The sequence below is a fragment of the Malus domestica genome, chromosome 13 (genome assembly GCF_042453785.1).
Source record: "Malus domestica chromosome 13, GDT2T_hap1".
NCBI lineage: Eukaryota > Viridiplantae > Streptophyta > Magnoliopsida > Rosales > Rosaceae > Malus > Malus domestica.
Genome location: NC_091673.1, coordinates 26779567 through 26804497, shown reverse-complemented (window position 1 = coordinate 26804497; position 24931 = coordinate 26779567). Strand labels below are relative to the sequence as shown.

Genomic DNA, 24931 nt, shown 5'->3' with positions numbered 1-24931 from the left:
AACCCGCATATATGCTACGGTCCATCTTTATAATGCTTGCTTATGAATTGCATGATTAATTATGAACTGATGTTTGTGAATTTGAGACCAAAAAGGTGAAAACATAAAATTAAGCCAAGGTTTATGAATTAAGATCGAAAACCTAAGATGGAATGGGTTAAGACTAAATCAAGAATGAAAACACAAATCAAATGGGATGAGACCGAATTAAGATTGAAAACCCAAGATCAAATGAGTTCCGACCGAATTAAGATCGAAACCCAAGATCGAACGAGTTAAGACCGAATTAAGATCGAAACCCAAGATCGAATGGGTTAAGACCGAATTAAGATTGAGAACCCAAAGATCAAATGGGTTAAGATTGAATTTAAATTGAAAACCCAAAATCGAATGAGATAAGACTGAATTAAGATCGAAAACTCAAGATCGAATTTAAATCGAAACCCAATATCGAATGGGATAAGACCGAATTAAGATAAAAAACCCAAGATCGAATGGGTTAACACTAAATTAAGATCGAATAGGTTAAGACTAAATTAAGATCGAGAACCCAAGATCAAATGGGTTAAGACTGAATTAAATTGAAACCCAGAATTGAATGGGTTAAGACCAAATTAAGATCGAGAACCCAAGATCAAATGGGTTAAGACCGAATTTAAATCGAAACCCAAGATCAAATGGGGTCAAAGGGCTTGAGATAGAACATAAATATAGGTTACAAAACCCAAAGATCAAAAAGGCCGACAACTTAATACCGAGGGTTCAAGTCCCTAGACTGAATTATGGCCAAAGCCCAAGACTGAGGGCGAAGACCCTAGTTTGAATTATGGCCGAAGGCTAAATTATAGTGTGATCATAGCCAAAGGCTAAACTCATATTTGAAGATCATCCACATGTTTGTTGGTATCATACCAATGACGTCACATGAATTTTTGCAAAAGAAATATGTTTCTTATACAAACTAAGATGATATGAGTTTGCAGAGAAAAAAAGAGGGCATTTGTGGGTGCAAAAATTAAGGTTCAAGCAATGAGCCACTTCCCATTAATCCTAAATTTGGGGGAGTAGAGTTAGAATGAAGGAGCATGATCGAACACTTTCATGGAATGTGTAACATGGAGAAATACAAGGAGAGTGGAACTTGGAGTCTAAGCATTTTATGCCTATAAAAAGGCATAATCACACAAGAATGGGGGGAAAGAGAGAGATATGAGATTATTCTATATTTTACAAGTATTCTGAACAAACACTAACTTGAGCGTTGTTCAAGATTACTTGTGGGTGGAGAATTAAAGTACCTGAAATTTTCCGCTCCAACGGGTGAACATAAGAGAAACAGAACTGGGAAACTGGAAAATGAGTTCCATAAAAGAATTTCCAAACAAACTAACAGATAGACCAAAATCAATCCTCTCGAATACACCTGTCAGTATTAAGGATTTTTTAGCAATGAAAATAATGCTGCATTGAGGAAATCAAAACCATAACCCATCTTCAAATGTTAAAGCCTAGTTCCTATCCCGGCTTGTTATGCATTCATACATAAGCCCTGTCGAGCAAGTGTTCTTGAGAACAACCCATAAGCCCTTTTGAGCCTAGTCGGTATTAAGGATTTTTGCTATATCTTAGGATAGCCAAAATTGAAGATAAGATAAGAGAAAATCGGTTAAGATGGTTTGGACATGTGAAACGAAGACCTACAGATGCTCTAGTTAGAAGATGCGATAACGAGACAGAGGATCAGGGGCAAAGGGGTAGAGGAACACCTAAGAAGACTTGGAAAGAGAATCTAAGAAAAGACTTGGAGTACTTGGATCTAACAGAAGGCTTGGATCTAACAGAAGGCTTGGATCTAACAGAAGGCTCGACACAAAACCGAGTGCAGTGACATTCTACAGACCACAAATAAACCCTACGCAGTTCTCAAGTAAAACGAAACGTCCCCCCAATACTAAAAACATGAATAACCTTACTCTAGAAGGCTAGAACCCAGAAAATCAGGAACTGATCCCCACATTAATATACAGATTCTAGCTGACAAAAGGATGAACACAAAAAAAACATAGATAACGTTGACGAGTTTAGGTCAATTGCACCACAAAACAAGAAATTAGTAAGCTCGAATTTGAAGTAAAATCGAATTCTAACACGAATAAAAGAAATCATAAACCGACATTATACTCAACAACATCCTACTTATAATGTAAACTTGAGCGTAAGTAGAACATTCCACCCTAACTGAAACAGCAAATAAGGGGATTATAAAGCCTAACCAGTAATCTAGCGACTGCGCTCGGCAGGTAACGGCCGATTAAATCCACCGCGGCGGTTCATATACTGTCTTGGCTGCCGCTTCGTGACAGCCCTAACGCCACTTACATCGGCGCCCAGCACCGGCTTCCCTTTTGTCGAGTCGAACCCAGTCGGCATCCCCAATTTCTTCATCATCTCAATCTCATCCTCGTCCATACCCTCACCACCATCACCATCGCTGCTCGGCTTCTGCTGAGTTTTCTGCTCCTTCGCGATGCCCTCAACCAAGTCCAAAACCGCGGCCTTCTTTCTGTCCCTCTCGTCCTCCACAGTCGACTCGCGCCGCTGCTGCTTGCGTGGCTCCGTCGAGAGGCTGCGGTCGTGGTGCTGGCGCCGCCGGTGGGACCTGTCGTCTGGAGTCCGAGAACGGGAGATGGAGCGCGTGCGGGAGCGGGTATGGCGTGGTCTGGTGCGCTCGGGTGTATGCGAGCTCTTGACGCGGACGCGGTCTCGGCGTCTTTCTCTGTCCCGGTCTCTGTGTCGTTCTCGGTCCCCCATAGTTTGCGTGAGAGTAAGGAGTAACTCGGAGAGTTCAAGATTTTAGAAGAAGAGGGTGCTTAATACTGCTTATCAAGTAAACAATGCCCCTAAATTAGCCATGGCCCCTACAAGCCGGGAATTTACTTGTACACGAATTTGGTAATTGCGAGCGTATCATTATTAGTAATCGTTAGTAGACCGAAGTTGAGTGATGGAGATTACGGTATTTAATTTCTAGACAAAAGATTGTGGTATTGAGTTAGAAGTAGCTCAACTTATGGACTTTACCTTGATGGACTTCTAGCCAAAAGATTGTGGTATTGAGTTAATGTTTAGTGATAGAGATTGCAGTATTTAACTTCTAGCCAAAAGATTATGTTTTTTCTTTACCGTTTAAGGACTATACTTATAGAGAGAATTCAATCACAATATGTACATGGTGAAGAGAGAAAGAGATTGCTTGAGTGCGTTGTATTTAAATAATAATAACAATTCAGAGGGAAAACTTATATTATAATAGCAATGAAATGAAAGAGCTTGCAATGAAATGAAATGAAAGAGTTTTGAAATGAAAAGAGCCTTTGAACTGAGAAGGGTGTAATTGTTGTCACACCTCAAAAATGGGCACGTAATAGTGCTACACTCTATTAGTAATACAATATTAGAGTGTTAAAATCCAACACTATAGCACTACATTCCCAATAGAACATAAGGCTATAGAAGAGTAGTAAAATAATTTATTTTTAAGTGGTGTGGAAGCGAAAATCATTTTGGTAAATAAAAAAAATAAGAGGCTTTGAACATAGAAGGGTGTAATTGTAGTGAGATGTGTTTGATTGTTTTTTGGTTTAATTATATGGTTCATAAACTCTTATATTAGTCGCTCTGGTCCTCTAATTTAGTCAAGTATTTCACTATTGGTTATTTTCGCTAATTTAGAATTAAAACAATTGAAAGAGTTGGAAACAAAATGAAAGAGAACAAAATAATAACTAAAATTAAAAACAAAATTGAAAATGGACCATAAAAAGTAGTTGGAGAAATAAAATGAAAGATAACAAAATAATAACTAAAATTAACAACAAAATTGAAAAAATAGTTAGACTCTAGCAACTTTCATATATTCTGCAATACGATTTTGAAGCTGGCAAGACATCGAATTGTGGTTGAACGTCAACTAACAAACCACAATTTTTTTTCTTTCTCATTTTCTTCTAAAAATATTGCCTCAAATAAATAAAATAAATAAGGGCTTCAAAGCTTATTGTAGTAACAATATGGGATGAAGTTCCTAATATATCACTAAATTTAATGTCGAAGTAGATGGCATTAGTAACATAGATGCAAGATTAAATTGGAGGACAATATATGCAGGGAGCGAAAATCCCTACAAATATCCTTAAATAAAATAGGAATTTGGCTACAATACAATTATGTATTTAATACAATCATCTAACTTTCAAGAAAAACTTGTGTGAGACTTGTCTTGCCACTGGATCATGCTGAGTGGCACTACCATACCATTCATAACATGCCGTGTGTTAAGCATTGTTGCATTAATATAATTTCTTATTTTCAATTTATATCATAATTAATAAACTTAATATAAAAAACTATATGGAAAAAGAAATTTTTTAAAAGGCCTGACTTTGAGGGACATCATAATCGCAAGGTTATCTCTCTCACGGCCTTGCATGGTTGCTGGGATATTGTGTAGAATTTGTGTAATTACTGGTTCCAAGGTTCATTAATCCATCTGAAATGAATTAGGTTTTTGACTAACCTCAGTATTTTTATAACTTATCGAATAATTATTATGGACACATAAATTCTGGTGAAGAACCCAATTACCAAAGCCACCTTCCTTCACCAGTTGTTAGTAGTTCCAGTTTTCAAATACTATGGCCTATTGATGTGAAATTGAATTAGTTATAAGCAATCATGGGAGAGAAAGATGAGAGATGTGGGAATCAGGGAAGGGGAGGTTGAGTAGTAAGGGAGAAGAATCGACGGCATTAGTGTTAGAACCTAGCTCGACATCTTCTACAATTGCACAGAGAGATAGTAATAGAACAACAATATCATTTCATTAACGGCCTTTCTTCTCTTACAATGTACTATTTATGCTAATACTCAACTCTAACTATCACCAATACCCCCCCTTAAAACCAATCTTACAAGTAAGATTTACAATTTCGAACCAAGTACAATCGAAAACCAGCAATAAAACCAGAAACAACAAAATCACAAGAATGTATTAAAGGTTCACAATTTCTGGAACTTAAACTTCAGTTCATGGTATAGTCCTCATGTAGCATCATCTTTGGAAATGTTCCGCCATTCTCCTAAGGCTTGAACTTGACCCAATTACGATTCCAATATCTGCCTCCAGCAGACAGAGTAAATCACCCACCGAGTCTCCAATATAAACGGTCAAGTTCTTTTTGTCATTGCTGCAATTTTTCAAATTTTCTTTGAAAGATTGAACCTTGTCAATAGGAGACTCCACCTTCTTAACAATATTACCTGTGGAGATGGATTCCTTAAAAGTAAACTCATTTGCACGCACATCCAGCTCGGTTAAACCCCCTGATGAAAAGGCTGACCTTATGAGATCACCACACCAACAGTATGAAAGAACATGAACATTTGCATTCAAGTTTTCACTCTTGACAATTTTCTGGAAGAAATTAATACAACCATCTTGAAGAATGAGACGTTCACCAACTCTTTTTTCACCCTCCCAAAAAGATGAGCAATGGTATTGACCATGGAGAAATCTTAATTCCTTTGCTTCCCCACATTCTGAGTCAACTTCCCTATGAATTTTCAAATAGCCTGTTTCCTTACAATCATTAATGCGACCCTTATTTCTCATAATCCAATTTTCACATATGGAGAGCAATATCAAACAAATAACCCCTCTCATGACCATCGGAAGCTTGTGCAAGTAAAAGTTGGAGTCTCCAACTTGTATGATCAAATCATTTGCCACCGAAACACTACACCCATTTCCCAGCTATAGCATGTACCTTGCACCAATGAAAGCTACATCCAACTTCCTCTGCTCAGCATCCTTCTTACTGAATTTGGAGCCTCCACCTTATCCCGAATGCCCTTCCAGTAGCGCATGTCGCAATTGAGAACAATACAACTTGAGAACCACATTTTATCAAACAGATTGAAAGCAAGAAAAGTCGTCTCAACAGGTACAATCAAGGGGTCAGCTTCCACCAAAAAACTCCTCTTTTTCGCATTAAGAACGAAACCCAACTCACAGATTGCTAAGAATTCCATTGAATTGAATTCAGAGATAAATATAGTTCCACCTTTATCACGAATTCCTTTATGGTAGGTGAACTGAAATCTAACAGAAACAATTGCATCATTATAAAACCCACCTAAAGGCTGCAGTGCATCAAACAGTTGAGCAGAAGCATTTTCGTGCACCAAAATGGCTTCAACTTTTCCAGTAGATTTCGAATTAAGGAGCATTTGAATAGTTGTTCCACCTTTGTCAAGAATTAACTCATGGAAACCAAGCTTCAAATGCACAATCGTACCATTTTTCATGACTTCACCATTACAAACAAGAAATTTAGAACTATGAGCATCTTTAATTTGAACATTCGAAGTAAAGAACCTACGAAGTGTAACTTCGGTGTCAGAAATCGGCATGTGATAGCCCAACTGAAAATCACAATCTGCTGAGTGTGACCTTTCATCAAACACTTGGAGTGCAAGTGAATCAAGTTTCACCAACCCATCATCTGATACTGAAATTATGAAAATGAATTCTTGGGCCAAGTCGTTCTTGCAATTAGATTCACGATTCGACAAAGGCGACGTCCTGAATTGATCGAATTTATCTCTAAATGCAGCAACCAATCCGTTAGGAACTGAAGAACCCAGAACGCAAGCTTGAATCTTGGATTTCATGCAATCAGAATCAAGAACTGGAGAAATGATCACAGAATCTTCAACTTTCTTGTCGAGTAAATCGAAAACCTTTTCATTCTTCCCAGCCAAATCACTTCGAAAAACCCCAAAACTTACTTGAAATTTGGAATTGGAACGAAACCTTGCAGAACCATCTTCGTGGTATTTGGCGTAGTCGCGAACCCTCTTAAATTTCTTCAATGTTGGGTGCAAACAAGGAGGACTTTTGGGCTTGTATTTTGGACGGTACTGAGACAAGAATTCATCAACTTTCTCACGGGCCTGAATCTTTTCGTTGTGGAAGGATTGATGGTTGAGAACGATTTCATCCGATTTCAAAACAGAGATATGAGACGCCATTTTGATGAACGGCGGATGGGAATTACGACAAGAATCAGGACGCCCGAAATTGGGGCCAAGATTAGGGTTCAACCCTTCACGAATCTTGGTATCTGTATGCGTCCCTTTTGACGAATTGTCGAATCTTGGTATCTCTAACTATCACCACAAGATGATGCCATCTGGCATCCTAACAATTAGGGACACCGACCGACGAGAGAGAAGAGTCTATGGGCGGGTTTGCAGATGAACCAACTGGGGTTTGTGAGTTTTATTTTAGCAATTTTAGTTTCTTGAAGAAATAATGCTTTAACTTTTTAATTTTATTTTGACATAAAACGAAAAATAAGAAATCATATTTAATGTTTAACACATGGCAAGTTATGAGTTGTACGTAGTGTCACTCAGCATGGTCCAGTGGTAAGTTAAGCCCCACATAAGTTTTTCTCCTAACTTTCAGATATAATTCATATAGTATATATTAGAAGATCAAATTTGACAACTGTATTAAATACATAATTGTATTGTAGCTACCAACATTTATCTCAAAATCAATGGGATACAAGTCAACATTAAATAAGATATAGCAATAAGACCCTTCAAAAGAAATAGCAACAAGAAAATCAAAATTTAAATACTGAGAAGGACCAACAAAGATCAATAAGGGTGGTGGTGTGAACACCTGAGCCAAAGTTCTACACACCCCTGTTTAAAAACGAAAAATTGCAAGAAAAGGTAGGCAAATCAAATTGAGAATTAGTTGAAAAATAATGAAGCCAAATGGTGATGATGGTAGAGAAAAAGGACAATCTCCATACAGGGATCAAGATGGTGGAATCAGTTGCAAGAAGGGGTAAATCGAGAAAAGGAGGTTGGGCTTATTGCAAACGATAGTAAGGAAAAGAAATAAAAAAGCAGAAACATAAGGGGCTGCCACTAACCCTGGCCATAGCAAGGTCGATGGCAATGTAGGAAACCTAAAATGAAAACTAGAACTCGGACTATGGTGAGAATGTCTCTCACTGGAAGATAGAAGAGCTATGAATATGATCTTTGGCCTTACTTTGAAGCTCTTAAACGATAGCGGAGCCCTATAGTTAAACAAAAGATGGATAATTAGCTACCCAAAAGACGGAGGTGAGATTTGGCATCAGAACAATCGTCTCAACACCTTATTCTAAAGAAACATCCTAGAAAATCCAAAAGGCTTTTGGGTCTCCACCATATGCAGTGTTCAAGGGAAGAAGTGTCCTTTAAGGTGAACTGTATATACGACGAGCAAGAATATCTACGGAACACCTGAAAAGAAAGAAAAACGGCCTGCAAGAAACCAAGAATGATGGATGTTGTTAACAAACCATTAGCGATTGACTCTAACATCCTGATGTTTTCACATCGTGATCCGGGAAGACGTCCATTCACCCCTTGCCTTCGCTGTCAAGGTTCGAATCTCTAATGCCCTGGTAAACCGTATCCTGGTTGATAACAGCTTAAGGGTCAATGTCCTATTCAAAGACACAATTGAAAAGATGAGAATTCTCGACAGCATCAACAAGGAAAGATAACCTTCCACACTTTCAATGGGGCACCGGTGCGATCCCTGGAAACGGTGAAGCAATCGGTCTAAGCAGAGCCCTATAACCACCTCGGGACTTTCCACATAATGGATTGCGCAAGTCCCCACAACGCCATCCTTGGCCGAAATTGGTTACACAAGATAAGGGTCGTCCTATCAATCTGCAGTGAATTGATGCGCTATCAAGAGCATGAACATGATCAGGAAAGAAGAATGAAGCTCCATCACCCGCATAGATAAGTCAGTATAGCAATCATAGCAAGGGGGTCAATAGGCAAGTTATAATGAATTTGACCTAGATCTTGACCCCCAAGACGACAGTACGCCAGACTCAAAATCAAATGAAGATGATGAAGGAAATGCAAACTGAATAGTATAACAGGCATGTGGCTAAATTTCTCAATGATTTAAGGTTCAGATTCTCATTCGTTATATAGGCTGACAACAAGGCCTTGATTTACAAGTTTACTTTTCATACAAGATATACATAAAAGGAAGGTATCTAAGAGATATGATTTGTACAGGAAATCACATAAAGATCATAGGAAATCAGGAAAGGGAAATCACTGAAGAATCACACAAAATCAGGTAATTATTGGCTATCACACCTCTGCAAGCTAATAGTACAATCATAAACAGGAAGCTTGGAGACAAGTAAGTGGAAGCGAGTAAGCTAGAGAGCCTTAGTGAAAATATCAGCTATTTAGACATGTGTAGAAACATAAAGGGACTACAAGCTCTTTACAAACAACCTTTTCACGAACATAGTGGTAAGCCACTTCAACATATTGAGTGTGAGAATGAAAGACAAGGTTAAAAGTAAGGGAAATGGTGCTAATATTATATATCGCAAAACAAGGTGGGGCATTTAAGGGGTAATTGAAGATCATGAAATAACATACGGAACCAGAAGACAGTTTTAGCGGTGAGAGCAAGTTGTCGATACTTAGCCTTGGTCCTTGACCGAAAGACCCTATTTTACTTCTTTGCACTCCAGAACACAGGCTTATAGGTGATGCCATGATGAGGAGCGCCAACAAGGTAACGTAGAATCCGTTTTACAGCAACCTAATCAATGTCAGTCTGTTGGTGAAGAAATTGGCATACTTGATTGACTGCAAAATTGATATCGGAAAGGGTGAGAGTCAAATATTGTAAAGCTTCAATGACACTCCAGTATTCTATGGGATCAGGCAAAGGGTCACCGTCACGGAGGTTGAGCATTTGACCACCAACAGCTGGTGTAGGAACGAATTTTGCACCCTATATCTTGGTGTGTTGAAGAAGATCCATAGTATACTTGTGCTGGGAGAGAGAAATCCTAAGGGGGGAGGGTTTGAACAACTTCCATACCAAAAAAATAGTGGACCGGACCAAAGTCTTTCATAAAGAAGTAGGTGCCTAAATCCTTAATAAGTGTGACAATAGGAGCTAGATTATTACCTATATCGTCGACGTATATTAACAAATAAATACATATAGTCCAATGAATGTAAGTAAAAGGGGAAGTGTCCACAATAGATTGACGAAAACCCAATTCCTCTAAATGTGTAGAAAAATAGTAATACCAAGTTTGAGGCACTTGCTTAAACCTATAGAGAGAACGACATAGTTGACAAACATGGTGAGGGAATTGGGGATCCACAAAACCACGGGGTTATTGCATATAAACCTCATCAGACAAGGAACCATCAGAGTTACGTTTGATGCAAAATCCATTTGTTGTGAACAATGTTCATTGACGCACTGCGAGGAACAAAAACCCAAATGTAGGTACACTAGAGAGCATTAAATTCATCGGCCATTGCGTGACGATATTCTAGATTTTTGTTAGCCTGTGTGAAGCATGTAGGCTCAATAGGGGATGCGATGGAGACATAAAGCATATCAGGCCTGTAATTTTTCTAAGATTGAGTGACCATAGGATGAGTGCGCTGGGCCACAGAGAGTTGGGAAGAAAGAGGCGAAGCAACAGACATGACATTAAGCAGAATGGGTGCTTAGGCTAACTTTCAGGATTTCAGGATTTTTTTAACTAAACATGGCTTCCATTACCGTGTTACTAGCATAGTATCAACAATGTGAGGTGTTTATGTTCTGCCAAACCTTTTTGTTCGGGATGGTGGGGACAAGAAACACGGTGATGGAAGCCATGTTTAGTTAAAAAAATCTTGAAATCCTAAAAGTTAGCCTAGTATCAACAATGTGAGGTGTTTGCTTTCCACCAAACCTTTTTGTTCAGGATGGTGGGGACAAGAAATGCGGTGATGGAAGCCATGTTTAGTTAAAAAATCTTGAAATTGATGACTAGTGTATTCACCCCCATCATCCGATTGAAACATTTTAAGTTTTGTGGAGAATTGGTTTTCAACTAAAGCCTTAAATTGAATAAAAAGTCGAAATACATCATATTTTAATTTCATAGGATAAATCTAAGAGTAGTGTGAGAAATTATCAACAAAGAGCACATAACATTTAAAACCTTTAACATAATTGTTAGGAGCACTCTAAACATCATAGTGAATAAGTTCAAGCCGAGAAGAGGTACATAAGTAGAAGCAGAAAAAAGCAACTTAATACTTTTGCCCAATGGGCAAGAATGACACATAAATTTATTAATATTAGGTTTGCCAGAAACGGGCAATTTATTCTTAAGACGAGAAAAGAGAAATAGCAAAGATTGAGAAAAAGGATGTCTTAGAAGAGAATGCCAAACATCACTACCAACACAAACACTAAGAAACATAGCATGACCATGAGATAAAGGTGATGAAGATGAAAATGGGTAGAAGTTGTTCTTGCTCTTGCCCGAAAAGAGAATCGTCCCTGTCCCCATATCCTGTATATAGAAACAATTCAAAAATAATGTAATAAAACAATTATTATCTAGCATAAAATGATTAGCAGATAACATCGACATAGAAGCATCTGGGTAATGAAGCACATCATTAAGCTTGAAAGAAATATTGTTATGAGAAATAGTAGAGGAACTAATACGGGCAATAGACAAACATGTGTTGGAAATATACCCTAAAGCCAATCATATGATGATACTTTACGAACATTTCACATGTTAAACTAATCTAGTTTAATATGCAGGGCAAAGATTATTGTTTAAAGCCGTCTCATATAAATATTATATGCTCAAACAATAAGTCCAAGAAATATGTAATTGGGAGAATGTAATCTAAAGAAGTTAGATTCATGAGACCATTCTCTTTCGTATACATATCCTAAACGTTCCTGATCATAGGATTGCCAATTGGGCATTGACAGTCCATTAAGATCAGTACGTGCTATGTCTTCTCTTAGGGAGAGTGACTAGTCTCGAGTCATTGGTGTGACTGACACCAAGACAAGTGTGTAGGTGCTTAATAGAGAATGAGTCCACTGAACGCGATCAACAAGGAGTTCTCATACTCATGTCACATGAGAACTCATGGTTGGGATAATGCAAAGTAGTCCTTTGACCTGAGACATCATAGTTGTCTTGTGGTTAAGCCTTTGATATTTGACTATGCCAAAGTCGCTCAGTCAAAAGGTGTCCACAACATGGTTAGGTTAAGCCACTTAGCCATGGAGTCAAGTGAATGGGCAACAAGGGATCTCTAACCTTCGAACTGTTTGAGGGAGAATACTCTATGATATGAATAAGAATCTCTAGCCAGAGTATGAATGAGATTTAAGAAGCCGTTCTAAATCACATTCAAGGTAATCATATAAGTAAATGAATCACATTGGATAGTAGACATGAATAAACTATCAAACCAAACAATGTGGTCAAGAGTATTGTATTAGAGAAAGACCGTATTGCATTGGAATCTTAAACTAAATAGGTTCCCCATCTCTTCTGATTAGCTTGGGTAGCCATGACATACTACTAGGTGTCACTCATGGTTTGTGGAAGCCATAAAGGTGTATAATAACTAAAGGGAGAATTGAAAGTAAGTTTCAATTCACAATCGATTTGAAGAGTTCTAATCGCCCACTGCTTCGGTAAAAAGAACCTAATGGATCGCACACTGTGTAAGGTAATGATTGAAGGATATAACGAAGATGAGTAAGGACAATTAAATAGTTTAATTGTATATGGCAAAGATTAATTGAAAGTTAATTAATCTAGAACGAAAGGTTCGTTTTAGGCCTTGAGTTAGTTTTGGGTTTCGGGACACATAAAGGGTTTTGGTCCACAATGCACATAAGGTTTAAGTTGTGTGACAACTAAAACAAAATGGGCAATTAACCCACTAAAAATAGGGAGGCCGGCCATGCTTAGAGAGGGAGTGGATTTTGGACTTATTACAAGTTTGCCACTCCATTGAAGGTAGGTATAAATGTGACTTTATAACTTTTTCTTCATTAGGGTTTTCTTGAGGAAATTGGAGAGAACAAAAGCTTTCCTTTTTCTCTCTAGGAGGCCGGCCACCATGGGGGAATTTAATTCTTCCATGGTCACTCATCTTCTTCCTTAACCATCCTTGGTGTTGAAACTTAAAGGTCTCCAACTTTGGGGACTTTTGGAGAACCTAATTCTTCCATCCATATCCAAGAAGACATGGAGCAAAGAAGCAAAGTTCCTCCATCCAAATCCATGGAGCCAAGGAGCAAGGTGACAAAGGAACTAAGTCCCTCACATGGGTGATTAACCTTTGTTAAGCAAAGAGGTGCTTCAAAGGTATAAAGTTTCTCAATTCACTTTGTTTTTGAGTTGAGTCTTGGTTCACCATAACTACTAGGCTTTGAATTTCATGGTTAAGTTTTGTTTTTCGAGTGCTTACAAGCATGATTCCGCCTTTTATTGTTAATAGCATGCATAGATGTTGCTCAAATGAACTTGTTTTTACAAATATTTCCTTCAACATGTTCTTTCAGCAACACCACCGACAGAATCGCCATCACGATATTCACGAGATAAAGAGAGATTGTTGAGGTCATTGGTTATATGAAAGTTGGCCCTAGAGTCTATAAGCCACGGTTGAGCATGTTGGGCAATTAATGTAGTGAGACTTTGAGATGGAGGACGACCTTAGTAAGCCAAGTTAAGACGGTGGGGACAATCAAAAGCACAATGGCCAACACTACCACATATTTGGTAGATTGGACGGGAAAGTAGGGATTACCAAAATGACCAGTAGCACGGGAAGGACGCGCCCCTCGATTACCACCACCAAGAGCCAATGCCACCGTTGCAAGAAACATCAAATTGAGGACAACAATAACCATTATCAACTCGATCACCCCTCGAGAAAAACGACCACCACCACGATCAAAGAAGAAGCGCCAGCGAGAAGAACCATGGCATGCCCTGATCTCAATATTCCCAAATGCCAAGATGGGCACGTGTTGGCCGACACTCGAGGGTGAGAAACCATTTTAACATATATGCAAGTGATATCAATGAATGAAAGTAAATAAAATATGTAAACATAAAGAAATAAGCCAATGCGGAAACATGTTCAGAGCATACAACTATTCAAGAATTATTATAAAAAGGTACGAACAAGGAATGGGTCCTACACTAAGAAGACTTGAAGATACCAATGTGGGAGTGCCTTAACACCTAGATCGTACGCCTCAAAGCTCGTGTTGTGTGTATGTGTTGTATGATTACCCACTAAGTAAGCATTGAAAAACATAAAATCACCTTTCTCATATCCAATCATCGGACCTCAAAGCTCAAAGCATCATATCATAAATCCATAGAAACTTTCTATCACAAGCATCATAAATCATCATAAATCATATTTGTAAATCCGTAATATCTCATGGGGCATAAAAGCATTAGTTCATAAAACTTTCATAAAATGTAAGTTCGATAAATCATAAATAATGCGTGAACCGTAAAATCATAAAATCATGTTTTTTCACAAATGCAAGCCAAGCATTTAATAAAAATCATGCAATGTAAGAAAGGGTCCACTCACAGATACTCCGTTGCCGAAAAGTCATACGAGCCATTAACTAATGCACCTAAGCACATAAAAGGAACAATTAATAAAATCCTACTAAAATGATTGAATCTTGGAAAACGGAGTGCGGATTTAGAATTAGGGCGTCGAAATACCTTAAGAGGGTTCCACGCAAATTTAGTAAAAAGTCAACGGTCAACCTAAAAAATTAACTGAGACACCGAGCCAGTCAACTACGTTAAGACATTGGAATTTCACTAAACAGATGTCAAAAACGGACTCGGGGTGTCGAAATTAGTGGAGGAGGATTCCTAGAAATTTTTTGTAAAAGTCAACGCAAAGAATATTCTAGGAAATATTTCAAGAATAATCTAGGAAATATTCCAAAGAATATTACTGAGAATATTCCATCTAGGTCGGGTCAATGGGTCAACGAGTAGGTCAACGGATCGGGTCAAAGGGTCGGTCAACGGGTTGCCAGTTTTCTCGAAAAAGAAGGCCAGAATCTGGGGAGTTTTCAAACCTCTATAATTTCTTCGATACTCAATGAAATTAAGTGATTCAAAGATGAAAATCATACTTCGGAATGAGACAAACAAATTGGTAGCCTTCGCAATTGCTAACTTGTCGTGGTTTGGCCAAAAAATGGCTTGGAAGGTTGCGGGTCTATCGAAATCTGCAGAAATGGCTGGATTTTCTGGGTAAACTTTAAACAGAGATATCTCTCTCGTTTCTCACCAAATTCAACCCATAATTTATCAAAACAAAGCTAGGGAATATATAACACAATTATAACTCCTTGGAGTTCAAAAAGTGGTCGGAGATGGACGGAAAACGCCTACAAAGGTGCGGAGGTCGCCGGAAATTAGGGAAAATTCAAATGGTTATAACTTCTTCCACACTCAACGAAATTGGGTGATTCAAAAATGAAAATCATACATCTCGACGAAGAGAATGGTACATTTCTCAATGGCTAATCGCTGTGATTTTGCCAAAAATGCCTCGAAAGCCGTCGTATTTCATGGAGCCCGGGTCACGGTTCGAGCTCAGCTTTCCGTTCGAGGTTTCTATACTCGAGTAGGAGTGGAGAAGGGTGAGGTGATGGTGGTGGTGTTCGCTAGAGTAGCGAGTTGGTGGTGGTCTCGTGATTCCCGGAGAAGTAGGAAGAGATATGAGAAAGTGGAGAGAGTTCGAGAGATTCCTCGAGAGAATAGGGAGGGAAGTGACATAGGGAAGAGATATGAGAGAGTGGAGAGAGTTCGAGAAATTCCCCGAGAGAATGGGGAAGGAAGTGACATGGGGAAGAGAAAGGGTGAGTTTGAGTGGGGTGTAGGCTCCACGGAACATAAAATAGTCCCACCAGAAAAATAATAAAATAATATAGAAAGGAAATATCTGAAATAGTGATTTACTAAAATACCTTTCAATTCGTTAGTTCTGTAATGTCTCTGTCGTAGCTCTGAATTCAATTTCACTTGCGCCCATGTGTTCATAACATCGAGTACTAAATGAATAGACTAATATAGTAGATCAAACGCTTCATGGCACAAAAGTCAACGAAAGTAAAAAATCTCGCTTCTAGGGGCATTTTTGTAAAATTACACATTCAAAATTATAAAAACCATAAAATTATGGACGGGATTACAAAGCAGAATTGCGAGAATGAGCCAAGGTGGTGGGAGAGGAATCAGCGAGAAGAAGATAATTAGCAATACTGGATTCCGTAGCAAGTGAGAAGGCTTCTAAATCAACAAAGGATATTGGAGTGTCACCGACTTGGGCACCAGCAACGGTGTGTTTGAACTTAAGGCAGACGTTGGACATAACCACGGGTACTAGATCATCATTAGAAATCGGAGAACCAGCAAGAGCCAATTGATGGATAATGGAGTTAACCTTGTCCAGAAACTCAGAAATAGAGAAGTCGCTACGCTTGGTTTGGAAGAAAGAGGTACCCAACTGAAGAAGGCGACTCTAATTATTAGAAGCATACTGCTTCTAAAGAGCTAACCAAGTAGAGTGAGCAATGTGGTGACAGACGATGGTAGCAAGAGCCTTAAGGAGAAAGAGATCAGTGATCCAAGAAAAAACTAAAATTGACTTTCAGTACCCATTCAGTATACTGTGGATCGACGATAGTGGTAAGCTTGCCCTTGTCATCAAGAACATACTTGAACGGGTATTAAAATGAGCCATCAATAAAGGACAGTAGTTGACGACTCTTAAGAACATGAGGGATATGAGCCAGCCACAGAGGATAGTTGGAAGAACTGAGCTTGATGCTGATTGTGTGCTAGATAGAAGGAAAAACATCAGGAGAGGCAGAGGTGGTAAGGGTTATTGGAGAATAGCTTGCGAGGGAGAAAATACCAGAAAAAAATAATGATAGTTTGTCAAAGGCTCTGTTATACCATGAAAGAGAATGCAAACTGAATAGCATAATAAGTATGTTGCTGAATTCCTCAATGATTTGAAGTTTGGATTCTCATTCATTATTTAGGCTGACAAAGCCTTTATTTACAAGTTGACTTTCAATACAGGATATACATAAAAGAAAGGTATTTAAGAGATATAATTTGTATAGGAAATCTCATAAAGATCATAGGAAATCACTGAAGAATCACAAAAAATCCAGGAATTATCAGCTACTAGACACTGTGTACATCAACCTTGATCTCGATAGACCGAACAAAAAGCCAAGATTGGCTCGAAACTTACCTACCGAGAAAAAGAGCTATTCACTAACTTTCTATGAGCTAACAAAGACGTTTTTGCATGGTAAGCAAAAGATATGCCTAGAATCGATCTCTATGTGATATGCCACCATTTCCACCTAAATCCAACTTCGAGACCAGTTATCCACCATGAACGGAACCACAGAGCATAATGCAAAAAAATCATAGAAGCAGAAATAGACATACTCAAGGACTCCAAGTTCAGCGTTGATGTACACCACCTGGACTGGCTAGCGAACTTTATCCTGGTGCAAAAAAAGAATAGGAAGTGGAAAGTGTACGTGCACTTTACGAACCTAAATAAGCTATGCTCAAATGATTGATGCGAAAATTATCTTAACACACAAATTTAACCCTCTTTTATCAATTGTAGTAAAGAATGTAAGTAGGGATCGTTCTGGACCGGGGATTAGGAAGGTTTGCTAATAACCTCCAAGCTGACTCAAAAACATAAAACTAAACTTAAAAATACTTAACAAGACTCACAAGACTCAAAGGAAACTTAAAATACTCAAAACAGCTTAAAACAACTAAATAAACTTAAACTAGACACTAGGAATGACTTTGGACGAAAATTGACTTTTACTTGAATCAAAACATTTAAAAACACAAATTAAAACAGATTCTAACTAATTCGACATAGTAAAGTAAAAGGGGATTGAGTTTTGGATGAAGTTGAAACAAACAAACAAGTATGAAAAACTAGACAGATTGTAAAAAAAATTTGAGAAATAAGATGATGGATGGGATAGCTAGAGGCTTTTTCTCCACACATGACATGTATGCAAATAACTTAATTTCCAGTTACTACTTCATTGAATTATGAATGATAATGCTCCAAATTAACCGTGACATCACTAATTAACTCTCAGATTTTCCTTGTTTTATTGGATTGGATGACATCATTCGACAACCCAAAGCATTCTTCAAAAGTTCCCTACATGACATCATAATAGAGATACAATCAAAGCTCATTACGTTTAATGAAAATCATAAGCATTGACAAAGCACTTGCAACTATGACATCATGTCACTCATGCTAGGAATTGAACTTAACGCGATCGTTTATAAGCGACCTTCACAACATGTGAATATATGTTTGTAACGATTATGTGAAACTTCATTATATTCTAGCAATGGATTTATGCATGCCAATTAAGTGTCGACCCTTAATTAACAAATACAAATAAGTTATCAATCAAATAGTTAAGCCAATTGCATTCACGATTCAAGAGTTCATAATTGGAATTTATCAAATTATATTGCACACATAATCATGGCTTTGAAATCACCCCTAGCCAAGAGGGGTTTAGCCACTCATATTTACAACAAAACGAAAGGAAATGAATTTAAACATTAGAAACAAAAGAAAGAAAACACCTAAACGTTCCAACGATCAAGTTGGACAGCAAGCTCGTCCAAGCACTTTCCTTCCCTTCCTTTGCTACAACACAAGGTGTTGGTAAGTGTTTGAAGGTTTGTTTGTATGGAGGAACGGATGTGAAGATGAATGGATGTGTTTGGATGAAGGTTGTATTGAATGCGGCAAAGAGTGGAGAATTGTGTAGATGATGTGTGTGTGTTTTGGATTGATCTATCTCCCCTTTGGTGAATGGTGGATGGATGTATTTATAGGCTAGGGAGAGGATGTAGTGGGTGGTGGTAAAGAGTGGATGTAGTGGTAGGTGAATGTGTTGGGTGGTTGAAATGAGTGGATGTAGTGGTAGGTGAATGTCTTGGGTGGTTGAAATGAGTGGATGTGTTGGGTGAAATGAGTGGATGTAGTGGTAGGTGAATGTGTTAGGTGAAATGAGTGTGCTAAAATGGTTATTTATATGGAGAGGATGGATGTAGTGGTAGGTGAATGTGTTAGGTGAAATGAGTGTGCTAAAATGGTTATTTATATGGAGAGGATGATGCACAAATTTCAAATTTCGTCCATTCCTTTTGCTCCAAGCATATGCTATCCATTCCATGCCCAAAAATGCTCCAAAATGCACTTCTTTGCCACATTAACCCTTTGGACCTACAAACACATGAAAATAGCTTAAAATACTAAAATAACTACGAACTAACAACATAAATGCCAAGAAACAAGCTAACTAAGTCGCATAAATATGCTCCCATCAAATTCTCCCACACTTAGCTTTTGCTAGTCCTCGAGCAAAACAAAACAAACAAACAAAACAAAACAAAACAAAACACAACCTAGACCTTCCAACAATTGCCTTAGGGATTTTTAATGAAACATGACATGTTAAAAATTATCATTCCCACAGATTTTGGTCATCTTCACACTTGAGCACATACATAATCATAGTCACCACTTACTAGTTCACAATTAACCAATTAAAACGTTGTTTTGAATGTAGTAACATGCCTTAGAGAATTTGCTCAATTCCTTACAATATACTCTCTATTTTCACACATTTTCTGACTACACACCCTACACTAGTTATATGTGAGAAGATTGATGTAAACACGAAAGACTAGGACTCACATATGTTAAAACAAAGAAAGCAATTTTCTGGAGTTATTAAGCATGTTTAGATATGATCTCATGAATCGAATACTACAACTTAGATGCGAGAACCAGTGACACCATATACTCATACCAATTTCGAACTCCACAAATTGAAACACACAACACTCAAGATTGAAGTCAAGGGTTGTAACAGGGCTTGGGGGTAATGGCTAACAAAGAAAGGATATGGATAACAAACGTTCTTAAAGCAATAGCAAGCAAAGCAATGAAATAGACACTTGGAAATCACTTTAGAATGTAGAATCAATTTAAATACAAAGGGAAGATTCATGCAACACTTAGGGCCGAATTCAATGTTTTGGACCCTTTCTTTAACGAACAACACTTTAGAGCTATTTTTCATACTCTTTTCAGTTCTTTTTTTTTTCCTTTTCTACCCGTGCCTTATTAAGGACTTTGGCGCGCACACACACACACACACACATAAGAATCACTTCCCCCACGCTTGCTCTCTGCAATACATTGATAAAAAAGGAGTTCATTTTAAGTCATGCTTTACTATGCTTTAAGAATAAGGGTATGGATGGTCCTAAAACTAGGCTAGGTAAGGATAGTGTGGGTTAACAAAGAACATAGGCTTAACAAGGCTCAACGGGGTTAAACTTAAACACATAATGAAATAGGGGCACGGCAATTTGGCTTTGGTGTTCACTACACAACTTCATCTTGAATATGTGTTATGCAAATCAATAGCATGCTTTGAATGAAATAGGCATGAGTTCTAGCATTTGGAACTAAATGATGAAACGCCTTCTAAGTAGTAACCAAGCAAAGAATAATAAGATCATGCAACGACTTTAGAAAACAATGATGCACAGATTATTAACTATCCAAATAAATGTTTAGGCTCAAGTCTCACAAGGTTGTAGCGTTCATTTCAGTTCCTTCTTTCAAGCATGTTACAAAAACTGATTTTTCCTTTATGATTGCATGTGAATTCATAAATTATAACCACAACCAAGCATACATCAAAGAGTAAATCAAATTTTCATCCATGTTTATAACTCTCTTTAACAGTCATGTAATTAAAAACCAAATCCTCATCATTGTGTTGGAAGGTACCCTAAGACACAAACAAACACACAAAAACAACTATTTTTGGATTTTTCAAAACAATTTTTCAAATTTTTATGAGATTTTCGGATTTTTATGTCAAAACACACTAAAACACTCCAAAACAGCATAAAAACACTTAAAAACAGCAAGGAACAACACTAAAAGTAATGGGTGATAAACTCCCACGAATTTCATGCAAAACAACTTGGTTACCCCCCCCCACACTTAAATCGAACATTGTCCCCAATGTTTCAAGCATAAACTCACACAAACACAATCAAACAATCAAACAATCAAACAATCAAACAAACAACGAATAAACATGACAATAAAGGCAAAGTAAAAACCAAACAGAGTAGAGTTTAAAAACGCAAATCTGGTTTTGGAGATAGATGATCTTGTTGTCTTTCCACAGCTTTGATCTCGAACTGGTTCGGAATTCTGAGCGAGAGTTCATTGGTTTCAAATCAGACTTCTTCTGCTGGGTTAATTTGATTATGCAGTCTTCATTCTTCTCTGCTTGTTTCTTCTGCACGACAGGCAAGTAAGAGGTATAGGTGATGGTCTGTTTCTTTCTTCAATCTTTCCAAGTGCCCACCTCTTGCTTTCTCTCTCCTTGTCCCTAGCTGAGGATGAATTAGCACATTGTCTCCACATGCTTCGAGGTATCATTTTCACTTCCCTTATCTGTTCCCAAGGCAGATGTGGTAGACGAAGAGGAAGCATAAGATGTTGAAGATGAGTACTCGAGAGCAGGGCTAGGTAAGCAATCAGGAAGGGGTTCCAGGCAGTCGGTTCCAGATTAGAAGATTGATACCAAGTGCTGGCTGATTGCTTTCTTTCTCCTTGTCCCGCAGATGAAAACAACGACAAGGAGAAGGACAAGGAGAAAGCATGATATGAGATACTCTTGCTTTCAACCTTCATGATATGAAATACTTTTTCTTTGGATGAGTTGTTTGTAGAGGTACCCCAAGGAATAAGGAACACTGAGTGACTTGAGAGGCTTCGTTGGGAAGGCATTCTCGGAGATGAAGAAAGGTTATGTATGTCTGCCTTGCAATGGAGGGTGAAGGTTGACATTTATAGGAATTAATAACCGGTACTATTCTTTCACTCTTGTCGGCAACCGTTGGATGATTTAACAGTAAACTTCATGTGCCTTCTACTTCACAAGAAATCTTTGACAGATTGCCCGTAATTTCCGCAAGGCTGAGTGTGCATGTGACAGGCGCTGACACGTCTGGAAAAGCAAGTGCCTTTTCGATATCTGGAATCGACGCTTCGACAAACTGCCCTTGATTTCTGCAAAGCTGAGTGTGCATGTGACAGATGCTGACACGTCTGGAAAAGCATATGCCTCTCCGATTTCTGAGCTTGCCTCTTCGAGTTCTGAGCTCACTTCTTCAAGTTCTGAGCTCCGTCGAGTGCAGAGGTTGCATGTGACAAGTGCAGACAAATTTGGAAAAGAAGATTGGCCCGTGGTTTCTGAGCAGGCCCAGCTTTTGAGAAAGTTAACGCCTCTTCGATTTTTGAATTGGCCTATTCGATTGCTGAGCTCGCCTCTTCGATCTCTGAAATCCCGTCGAGTACTGATTTTTATAGAGGCGCGCAGTTTGTTTCAAAGCACACTTGAATTTCCGCTTGTAGAAACTCCCTTCATTGCACTTCTAAGATCTCGATTTGTCCGACTTCTTCTTTCTTCAACACCTTTGAAAATGTCTGGCCCCTCCGATCGTCGTTTTGACTTGAACCTTGGTGAAGAGGCATCCATGCCTTTTCCAGACAACATATGGAACCCATCCTTCATATCCCTTAGTTGTCCTTTTACCGTTGGGGATTCGGTGATGAAAAATGATATGACTGCTGTAGTGGTGGCCTGGAACCTTGTCAATCCCAAAGATAACAAACTACTTTCCAAACGATCTGATGAGTTAGCTGTTAAGGATTCTCTGGCTCTCAGTGTGCAGTGTGCAGGTTCTGTGTCCAATATGGCCCAACGTCTATTTGCTCGAACCCGTCAAGTTGAATCATTGGCGGCTGAAGTGATGAGTCTAAAACAGGAGATTAGAGGGCTCAAGCATGAGAATAAACAGTTGCACAAGCTTGCACATAACTATGCTACAAACATGAAGAGGAAGATTGACCAGATGCAGGAATCTGATGGTCAGATTTACTTGATCATCAGAGGTTTGTGGGTTTGTTCCAACAGCATTTGCCTTTGTCTTCTGGGGTGGTACCGCATAGTGAAGCTCCAAATGATCAACCTCCGATACCTCATCCTTTTGTGGCTCCGCCGACTGCTAATGTTCCGCCGACTACTGAGACTTCTCTTAAGCAGCCTTTGTGAAGGCTCCCTCTTGTATTTTTCTGCCTCATGTTCATTTTCAACGAATTTTAATGTAAAATACCTTGCATATCTGTCAATGTTTCAAAAATAAACCCACAACAAAAACAATTAAACAAGCATCAAATAAAAATGACAATCATGGCAAAATAAAATTGCAGAAAAGGGAAGGTTTTTAAAAACGCAAAACATGGGTTGCCTCCTAAGAAACGCTTGCTTTAACGTCTTCCAGCCTGACGAAACTTCCTTCTAAACTTGGATAGGGCCCATAGCATGGAATTGATCCTTGAATGGAAGGTGATACTTGACGTGATCCAGCAATGGTTTAAATTCTAGTGTAGGTTCCTGAATCATCAAAATTAGCAAGTTAGTATATAATAAAATTGAAGTTGGAGAAAATGGCTTACTTGCTTGCTCCAACACAAACTCAATTACGAACACCACATCTTTGAAGGTTGCAGAGATATGGGACTTGGCCAGATTTGGTGTTTTGAGAGTTATGACTTTTCCCATGTCATAAAATCCAACTTCTATGGGAATTTTCGTCTCAAGTGTATCTTCTTTGATGAATTCTATACATTTTCCATCCACTTCTTGCTCTTGATTCTTTGGAAAGGTTTCGAAGATGCCTTTCTCACCCTCTTCTTCCTTGGATTGCATGATCTTCCAAGGAATAAGGACATTTGGTGAAACGGGGTCAGGACAAATTGAATTTAGGCTTACCTTGGTTGTAGTGGACGGCATAGAGGGCATATGGGGCTACAGCAAGGGTGGTTCTTCCCTTGCCGTGGCCTTGTTATTCTCCTCTTCTTCGAGTAGTAGCTGTTCATCCATGTTTTGGCTTGGTTTGGATGTCTTGGGTTCACTTCCAACCTTCACAGCACTTCCCAAAGTGATAGCATCATGGATTTCAAAATCTTCCTTCAAATTTTCAATAGTTGAGTTGGAGAGTTCACTTTGCTCTTGAATTTGTGCCGTGAATTCCATAATCTCTCCAAGTTGATTTTTCAATTTGCTCATCTCCTTAGCTTGATTGAGCATTGTTTCATTTTGATTTTGCTGCCCCTGCACTAAAGAGGTTAGTAATTGAAAATTTTGGTCACTATCCGTGGACATACTTGAATTTGATTGGAATTGTTGTAGGGGAAGCTGTGGTGGCAGCATAGGTGTTAAATAAAACTCCTCAGATTGCTGCCAATATCCATCTTGTTGAGCCTCCTTGGTTTGATTTGTGAGCCCTGCACCAAAGAATTTATTTCATAAAAAATTCGATCATAATCTATTGACGAACCTGAGTTTGATTGAGCATATTGTATAAGAGGTTGTGATGGCTGCATATGTCTTGAATGGAACTCCTCTTCTTGCTGCCAATATCCATCTTGTTGGAATTGTCGAGGTTCTATGTAATCTGAATAATCTCTCCAATCCGAATTGTAAGCGGTGGAAAACATGTTGTCCCATGATTGGCTATGGCCTTGATAACCCCAAGCATCTTCATTCGCAGCGAATTAAGAATATTGTTGAGTTGGATATCCTTGCCCATAGGACACACCATATGTAGGGACACTTTACATTGTGGTCCTTTCGGCATATTGTGACAATTGAGAAGTAAGTTCCGCCAATTGAGCTTGAATGGTAGCAAAATCCATGTCTTACTTCTCTAGTACCTGAAATCAAGGAAACAAAACTAAA

At 38.5% G+C, this 24931-nt stretch overlaps 1 protein-coding gene across 1 annotated transcript; it reads right to left on the bottom strand.

Moving 5' to 3' along the window:
* Positions 1-2110: 2110 nt before the first annotated feature.
* Positions 2111-3017, bottom strand: LOC103453827 (uncharacterized). The gene has a single exon (XM_008393408.4). It carries the CDS (start codon positions 2809-2811, stop codon positions 2281-2283), a length of 531 nt encoding a protein of 176 aa, XP_008391630.1. The 5' UTR covers positions 2812-3017; the 3' UTR covers positions 2111-2280.
* Positions 3018-24931: the final 21914 nt, after the last annotated feature.